General features: G+C 47.5%; 1 protein-coding gene across 1 annotated transcript in view; it reads right to left on the reverse strand.

Annotated features, from left to right (window-relative positions):
* Positions 1–6,214, reverse strand: part of LOC140395286 (E3 ubiquitin-protein ligase TRIM7-like) — a 29,206-nt gene extending 22,992 nt beyond the window's left edge. The window contains exon 1 of the mRNA XM_072482860.1: positions 5,553–6,214. Coding sequence (XP_072338961.1) covers positions 5,553–6,107 — 555 coding nt within the window. The 5' untranslated portion in view covers positions 6,108–6,214. The remainder of the gene's footprint in view (positions 1–5,552) is intronic.
* Positions 6,215–9,680: the final 3,466 nt, after the last annotated feature.

A 9,680-nucleotide genomic window follows, 5' to 3' on the forward strand; every position in this document is an offset into this window, starting at 1 on the left:
TGGGGAGTGTGGAGTGAGGGTATACGTAGGATAAATTCAACTTCCTCGTGTGCGAGAATGAGTTTGATTCAATTCAAGGTGGTGCACAGAGTGAGAGGGTGAGGATGAGAAGTGTGGGCGAGGACCAGCAAATCCTATGTTCTGGGGCTGTGAGAAGTTGGAGAGATACTGGGACGGGGTGTATGGGACATTATCAAGGATTGTGCGGGTAGAGGTCGGGCCGGACCTGATTGTGGCGATTTATGGGGTATTGGAAATGCCGAAGCTGATGCAGGGGAGGAGGGCTGATGTTGTGGCCTTCACCTCTCGAGTTGGTCGGCGAAGGATTCTGTTGGAATGGCAGTCAACAACCCCACCGGGGGTGGCGCCTGGCTGGGGGACCTGTACGACTTTCTCCGGCTAGAAAAGATTAAGTTTGAATTGAGGGGATCAGCGGTGGGCTTTGAGACAAGGTGGGGACTGGTCATGACCATGTTTGAGGAATTGTTTGTCGCGAAGGTGGGCAGGAGAGGGGGGAGGTTGAAAAGGGGGGAATACTTGTACGAACTGTGAGGTGTGCAGAACGTTCTTTGATTTATTTATGTTTTTGAAACTTTGAATATGTTTGGAATAAAATACGTTTAAAAAACGTTTTCAGAAAGGAGATACAGAGCTTCCCGGAGGAGCGGTCTCCACATTGCTGGAGGAGGTGCTGACGACAGGGGGACTGGAGAAGGGGGTAGTGTTAGCGGTCTACGGAGCTATTTTGGAAGAGGAGAAGGCACCACTGGAGGGGATCAAAGCAAAGTGGGAGGAAGAGTTGGGAGAGGATATGGAGGAGGGGTTCTGGTGTGAGGTGCTCCGGAGAGTGAATGCCTCCACCTCGTGCACGAGGTTGGGGCTGATACAGTGAAGGCGGTATACAGAGCACACCTCACGAGGGCGAGGATGAGCCGTTTCTTTGAAGGAGTAGAAGATGTCTGTGAACGTTGCGGGGGGGGTGCCCCGCTAATCACGTTCATATGTTTTGGTCCTGTCCAAAACTAGAGGATTACTCGAAGGAGGTTTTTAGGGTAATTTCTAAAGTGGTGCACGTAAAACTGGACCCGGGCCCCCGGGAGGCCATATTCGGGGTGTTGGACCAGCCAGGTTTGGAAACGGGTGCGGAGGCAGATGTTGTAGCCTTCGCCTCATTGAACTGAGGGGAAGGATAGAGGGATTCTACAATTCATAGAATTTACAGTGCAGAAGGAGGCCATTCGGCCCATCGGGTCTGCACCGGCTCTTTGAAAGAGCACCCTACCCAGCCCACACCTCCATCCTATCCCCATAACCCAGTAACCTCACCCAACACTGAGGGCAATTTTGGTCACTAAGGGCAATTTAGCATGGCCAATCCACCTAACCTGCACATCTTTGGACTGTGGGAGGAAACCGGAGCACCCGGAGGAAACCCACGCAGACACGGGGAGAACGTGCAGACTCCGCACAGACAGTGACCCAAGCCGGGAATCGAAACAATGCTACCGTGCTGCTCCCATGGGCATTATTCATTATGCACTTTCAAGAACTGGATAACATTGAACATTAGTTGGGGGGGGTGGGTGGGAGTGTTGGGGGGAGGGGGGCGGTGTGTGTTAATGGTGGCTATGGGTGATTCCTGATTCCTTTTTGTCATTTGTTTATGTGAACATGGGGGCGAATGTTTGGGGTTTGGTGGGAGGATGGGATTGTTGTTATTGATATGGGGATTGACATATTTGTTGCTGATTATTGTTTATTGTTGGTGGGTGTAATAAAGAAATATTTTTTTAAAATCATTTCTTGGATGCATTTTAAGAATTCTGCTCCTTCTAAATCTTTCACTCTATGGCTACCCCTGTTAATGTTGGGGAGTTGAAATCTCAAATTATCACTACGCTATTACTTTTACACATCTCTGAAATTTGCCTACATATCTGCTCTTCCACTTCTCTCGGACTGTTGGGGGGCCGAGATAAAACTCCCAGCAATGTGATTGCTCCTTTTTGGTTTTTAAGTTCTATTAACCTCGGCTAATCCCTGTTGTGTTATGCTTCTTCATGTAGCATAAGCTGCTTCCTTGATGTATACTTTGACAAAGGAAGATTTAGACTTGGAGATAGGTTTAACACATTTATTGAACAGTTAACAATTCTCCTACTTGAGTTCGACTCTCCTGCTAATCTTACTATAGTAACTCAATCTAACTAACCAGTCTGCTCTAATCCATGCGGTGGGTGTGATGCTTCCTGATCTGCCCCTGTCTCTCTGAGTGTCGCCATGTGTGCCCTGTCCTTTTATATGGGTAGCCCCCTTGTGGTAGTGTCACCTCTGGGTGTGTCTTGACTGCACATTGGTCGTGTCCTATCTTACTGACCTATTGGTTGAATGTCTGCATGTTATGATGTCTCTGGTGCTCCCTCTAGTGTTTAGTTAGTCCCAGTGTATTTACATTAACCACTTGTGTACCTACAGTGATGCATATCACCACAATCCCCTCCTACATCTGCCCAGAGGTGCCAATCAAAGGAGTTCAATGAGGTGCGCCAACACCTGGGGTTCCTAAAATGAATCAAAGCCAACCCCACATTTTGGTTGGAGCACTGATACAACTAGGAAGGTTTCCAGTTGCTCTGGGTGTCTGGAATTCAAAGTGAACAGGAGATCTCACAGCTCTTACATGAAACTGACAGGAATCAACACTTTTACCAGTCAGGTGCCTGAATATAACATCTGAGGAGTGAGTTGCTACTCTTTAACCTCACAATGAAGAGGTTCAGCTGCGACACCACCATCCCCTTTCCAACAGCAAAAGCCCTGACCCCCCCAGGTAACCTAAAAACACCCCTCTACACCCCAGAATGCAGTTCAGAGAGGCACTCACCTCCTTGCCCCCCACCCCCCCCCCTGCTTTTCAAGACCTGTGTCAAATCGTACCTGTGTGAATTCTGGCTGGGGGGCGGGAGCTTCCCAGGAAGCTGGTGATTCGGGCTTCCTGCCCGATACTGACATTCAGATAATGGAAATGAGCAGTAATCAAGTTCTTGCGCGCTCTGGACAAGAACCCGATCGGAGCTGGCAGAGTGGGCTGGGAGCTCGCAACCGGTTTGACGCCCGGCGAGAATCCCATTTTGGCACCCACACCCAATTCAACGGGCCATCGCGAAGCCTGCCTGGGGCCAGTGGCCCGGGAGATTTGCCCCCATTATTGAACTTGTAGAATGAATATAAAATCGGCAAATAAATTTACACATGGATTATTGTGCGTTATCTTGGTAATAAAAATGAGATTACACAGCCCCATTAAAAGAATCAAAATGGTGTTAAGAGCAGAGGGATCTCAGACTATAGATACACAAACCACTAAAGTAGCAACGTTGGCTCACAGAGCCATTCAAAAAAAGCAAAACAGGAACTAGGTTAATTTCTAAATGGATATAATTGAAAAAACGGGAAGTTTGTATCAAATCTTGGTTAGACCACAATTCGAGTACAGCATTGGCAGTATGGTTCTGATTCTTCTCACCATATTATTAACAAAAGATATCGAGACACTGGAGAAGCTGCAGAGAAGATTTCTAGGATGATATGAGAAATGCATGGTTATACCTATCAGGAAAACAGGCTGAGTCCCTTTTCTCTTAGAAAGGGAAGGCTGAAGGGCGGCATAACAGCAGTGGTTAGAATTCTATAAGGTTTTAATAGTGGACTGAAAGAAATTGATTCCTCTCGTGGGAGGTGCATAACTAGAAATTATCAATGTAAGATAGTCACTAAGAAATCCAGCAGAGAATTCAGAAGGAACTTCTTTAACTAAACTCACTGAAGCAGGAAATGGTCGAAGCTGATAGGTTAGATGTATTTAAAGGGAAGCTCAATGAGAATATGAAAGCGAAGGAAATAAAGGGCTTTGCTGACAGAATTCAATGAAGGATGATGGGATGAGGTTTGAGTGGGGTATAAATGCCAGTATGGACTGCTTGGCCTAATGGTCTGTTTCGATGCTAATTACATGTAGTAGCGGGTCTCTTAAAGAGGTGAGGTTTTGAAGAATCTTGTGACCCAATTGGCCGGTTGGACCGGGAGCAGGTCCAGGGGGGCTGAGCGCAGGCTTTCCTGGACAAAATTGATTCTGGAGCTGTAGTAGTCAGTAGCACATCCTAGCACTCTAGCTACAGTAATTCTAAAGGCCAGCACGGTAGCACAGTGGTTAACACAGTTGCTTCACAACGGCATGGAACGGGTTTGATTCCCGGCTTGGGTCACTGTCTGTGCGGAGTCTGCACGTTCTCCCCATGTCTGTGTGGGTTTCCTCCGGGTGCTCCGGCTTCTTCCCACAAGTCCAAAAAGATGTGTTTGTTAGGTGAATTGGACATTCGGAATTCTCCCTCTATGTACCCAAACAGGCGCCGGAATGTGGCGACTAGGGGATTTTCACAGTAACTTCATTGCAGTGTTAATGTAAGCCTACTTGCGACAGTAATAAAGATGGTTATTTATCTAATAAGATTGTTATCAACAAATAGTTTTCAACAAATAGAACAGACCTCTTCATTCACCTGAGGAAGGAGCAGCGCTCCGAAAGCTAGTGACATCGAAACAAACCTGTTGGACTTTAACCTGGTGTTGTAAGACTTCGTACTGAACAAATAGTTTGTTGTTGTTCAAACCTGGTGGTCACCAATCACAAAGATATTACAATATACTTTGCAATTCTAGGTGAAGCATAGACTGAAAACCTCCTCACAGCTGCTTCCTGGGAGCTAACACCCAGATCTAAACTTTTTAGATTTGGTCATTTTAATTACCAAAGAATTTTGTGATATGTGCTACCTTTCCAAAGGTGATGATGTGGACTTTGCTCAGTGGCATGAGATGTAGATTAAGATACAACCATTTGAATAAAAGTAGTGAGTTCACCTGCAGCAAGATATGAACAAATACTTATTTCTCTCGAACATACAAGCAGGAAAATGAGCAGCTGATTCATCAGCCCTTCCCTGATCTCCAATTTTTTTCCCCCCACGGCAGCCTGAAAGAGGAAAAAAAAATCTTTTAAAACCCCAAGCCAGTAAGAAAACAATTACTCTGGAAAATTTCTCTTTGAACCTCTCAGGATATCAAAACCAGTGCAGGAGATCACACGTGGGTGGCACAGTGGCATAGTGGTTAGCACTGCTGCCTCAAAGTGCCAGGGACCTGGGTTCAATTCCAGCCTTGGGTGACTGTCTGTGTGGAGTTTGCGCATTCTTCCTCCATGGTCCGAAGATGTGGAGTTACAGGGATAGGACGAGGGGCCTGGATAGAGTGTTCTTTTGGAGGGCCGGTGCAGACTCAATGGGCCGAATGGCCTCCTTCTGCATTGTAGGGATTCTATGATGACCAAATGTTATTTATAAAACTGCTTAGTTTCTGTACAATGTCATCTCTGCTTCCGGAACTAGTCTAACTTCCTCTTGCAGGTGGGAGGAGTGATAACGTGTGCCACATTAACTAGCAACGCATATAGATTGAAATAAATTACAGCCTGATTATTAATATCCCATTCTTACCCTCAGTTCCTTCTCTCCCTCTCTGATCATCACACAGTCGTGACTCTTGTGTTTCCCGATCAGAGTACAGAGGGTGCACACACACACTTTATCATCCTTACAGTAAATATTCAGCAGCTCCTGATGCTCTTTGCATTTCCGCAGGGATTCACCCGCAGTGGGATCTGCAAGAAGATGGTTTTTAAACGCAGTTCCCTCAGTAGGATCTCTGAGATGTACAGGGCACATCGAACTTTCACATTCCAGGCAGGTTTTCACAGCTGGGTGTGAGTTGCAGGTGCATGAAAGCGAGCAGATGGAAGGATCTTGGGCTTCATATTTCTGGATTATACTTGCAAGTTTGAAGTTCTTCTGCAGATGTGGTCTCTTCCTGTACTCTGCCCTACATTCAGGGCAGGGATAAGCTTCAAAAATGGCCTCATCCCAGGTTTTCGTGATACAGACTTGACAGAAGCTGTGTTTGCAATTGAGTATAACCGGATCAGTGTAAATCTGTAGACAGATGGAACACATCAGCTCCTCATCTAACCACGCTTGAGGTACAGCAGTCGCCATTTGTTTAACCAAGAATAGAAACTGAAAGCGACTTGCAAACACGTTAGGAAACTGGTAACATCACAGATTCACTCAGTGATGGTGACCTGTGGTATTTATCAAGATAGATGCAGCTGGAACAAAATTGCATTGAAAAATAGATTATTTTTTTTTGAAAAATATTTTTTTTTAACAAACAATTTTATTGAGTTATTTTTTGGCATTGTAAACAGTTACAGAAATATGCAAACATCAACAGAAAACCAACATTTCAACCAAACCATAATGCACATACCCGCTCCTCTGCCACCTACACTCCCCGCCTGTTTATCTCTCCTACTCTACCCTAACCCCACCCCTGCTGACACTCACTCTCCCGTGAAGAAGTCGATGAATGGTTGCCACCTTCTGGCGAACCCCAGTACAGATCCCCTCAAGGCGAACTTGATTTTTTTTCCATACCCAGAAAACTTGACATGTCCAAAAGCCATAGTCCGGTCTTCGGGGGTTTTGAGTCCCTCCATGCCAGCAGTATTCGCCGCCGGGCTATCAGGGAAGCAAAGGCCAGAACATCGGCCTCTATCTCCCCCTGGACTCCTGAAAATTGCCACCTCTGGACTCATCACCACCCTTGTTCTCAGCACCCGGGACATGACCCCCGCAAATCCCTCCCAGTACCCCCTAATCATAGATTATCATAGAATTTACAGTGCAGAAGGAGGCCATTCGGCCCATCGAGTCTGCACCGGCTCTTGGAAAGAGCAACCTACCAAGGTCAGCACCTTCACCCTATCCCCACAACCCAGTAACCCCACCCAATACCAAGGGCTATTTTGGACACTAAGGGCAATTTATCATGGCCAATCCACCTAACCTGCACATCTTTGGACTGTGGGAGGAAACCGGAGCACCCGGAGGAAACCCACACACACACGGGGAGGATGTGCAGACTCCGCACAGGAGGTGACCCAAGCCAGAATCGAACCTGGGACCCTGGAGCTGTGAAGCAATTGTGCTATCCACAATGCTACCGTGCTGCCCTAAGCCTGGGGCATGCCCAAAACATGTGAACGTGGTTCGCTGGTCCTCCCGCGCATCTAGCGCACTTGTCCTCTACCCCAAAGAGTTTGCTCATCCGAGACACCGTCATGTGAGCCCAGTGAACGACCTTAAACTGAATCAGGCCGAGCCTGGCACACGTTGCGGTTGAGTTTACCCTACTCAGGGCTTCTGCCCACACCCCATCCTTCCTCTCCCCGCCGTGCTCCTCCTCCCATTTGAGTTTCAGCTCCTCCGTCTGGGACTCTTCTCCCTTCATGAGTATCTTGTAAATTTTGAAAAATATTTTATTGAGGCATTTATATATTTACACATCAAACACAACCATAGAACAAAACCAGCCAACGGGGCTGCAAATAACCAACTAAATACCTAACATCCCACCAAGCCGTCTCCTGCTCCCCAGCTCCCCAACCTCCCTATTTTATCCCCCCGCCCAGCTCACTGTGACATCTTAAACTCGATGAATATGCGCCATCTCTGGACAAACCCCTCCACAGGCCCTCTAAAGGCGAACTTTATCTTTTCCAGCCTAAGAAACTCTGCCAGGTCACTCATGCACCGGGGGTGAGAAATAGATTTAATTTAAACTAATAAACGGAGGGTTTAATGCTCTAAACTCAAGCAGTCTGATGTGATGAATCTTAAAAAAAAGATAAGAGCTGGCATTTGTCATGACCTCAAGATGGTTTTAATTAATTTATAGGCAATGAAACATTTTGCAGTTGCTTAGTTGATTGAAAGACTTCAATTCAGTGAAGAATCTAATTAATTGGTGATGATCAGATGTCCCTTTACTCGGCTTCGTGTTGCCTGTGTGACGGTTCTAAATTACAGCTAAATTACCGTTTGGCTTGCTGTTGGGATGTCTGTCAGCCGGCCAATACACTCCGCTTCTCACTCCTGGGCCAGCCATTCTCTCCGATGTCCTCACAAAAGCCATTTTCATGGCATCCTTTCTGTTTGCCATCCTGCTGATCTTACCCAGTCGTTGGGATACGTATGTTAATTTCAGGGTGAGCCACGACCCATTTTACACCTGCTCTCAAGTTATGCGGTCCCAAGCAGAATGAATGTTATCTAACCTTATCTAGCTCTCCGTTTTCTATGGATCCCTCCCTAACCCTCCCTTCTTGGTGCCAGACCCGATAGATGTGTCTGGTCTTTAGGTCAGGTTAGAAAAACATGTTTGTTACTTTTTATGCTGACTGCTGTAGATTGTGTCCAACAATAAGTTGTTACGGTCATTGAAAACTGAGTTAACTGGTACATGTCGCTTGACCCTTATACTGACTGCTGCAAGATTGTGCCACATCAGCTTTTAACTGACATCTTTATGAATATTGACTTTATTAATTTAGTATACTATACTACATTGTGTAGATTCAAAAATCCCTAACAATAAGTGCTAATTGTCCTAATAGATTGTTGTTCATAAATGTTAATCATTTTTCTTCCCACAACAGTGTGCGAGTACACCAGTCACTGAGAGCAAGCATGCAGACGCAGTAAGCAATTAATAATAATAATCTATAATAATAATCTTTATTGTCACAAGTAGGTTTACATTAACAGTGCAATGGAGTTACTGTGAAAATCCCCTAGTCGCCACATTCTGGCACCTGTTTGGGTTCACAGAGGGAGAATTTAGAATGTCCAATTCACCGAACAATCACGGGCTGGATTCTCTGTTTCTGAGACTAAGTGTGGACTTTTATGACGGCAAAAACGGTGCAGCAGGTGCGACAATTCACCAACTCCAAAGGGGCTAGCATGGTCTTCACGTGAAACGCCACCGTTTGCAGGTGAAACGGCGCCGGATTCGCCAGTGCCATGATTGCCGCACAGCTGCAGCCGCACTTCAGCGAGTCATTCCTCCCCCCACTCCCACACACAGACCGTCGCAGCCAGCATGGCTGGAAGGAGAGCAGTGCCGCGGATCCAGGTCGCAGAGCTGGAGACCCTCCTGGACACCGTGGAGGAGAAGCAGATGGTCCTGTACCCATCAGGTGCCGCTGTTCGCCATGCCTGGGCGCAGGTGGCAGACGTCGTCAGCGCCGTTGGCGAAGTCGCCCGGACTGCCATCCAGCGCAGAAAGAAACTGCATGACATCCTCAGGGTGGCCAGGGTGAGTTGACAGCACTATGCCCATGGCAGCAACCCCCCTCCCCCCCCCACACACGTTACCCGGACCCCCCCCCCCCCCCAAGGGGATGACTGGACCCCCACCCTGCTCCACAGCCTGCACCCATGCCAGCTTCAATGGCCGGGTGCACTGGCCACTGATGCCATCATTTACCCAACCCCTGGGCTGCATGTGCCAGACTGCCTAACAGTGTCATTGTTTGTGTTTGCCCCCCCCAGGGCAAGGCCGCGCACAAACGTCGGGAGTGGGAGAAGACCAGAGGGGGACCATCAGACCTGTGTCCCCTCACCGTGCCTGAGCAAAGGGCACTGGACGTGGTCGGCGGACCGGAGGAGAGGGAAGTCACCGAGGCGGAGGTCGGCGGCGGGCGAGGAAGTGAGACCCCTGCC

Source organism: Scyliorhinus torazame, chromosome 18, assembly GCF_047496885.1.
Source record: "Scyliorhinus torazame isolate Kashiwa2021f chromosome 18, sScyTor2.1, whole genome shotgun sequence".
Classification (NCBI taxonomy): domain Eukaryota; kingdom Metazoa; phylum Chordata; class Chondrichthyes; order Carcharhiniformes; family Scyliorhinidae; genus Scyliorhinus; species Scyliorhinus torazame.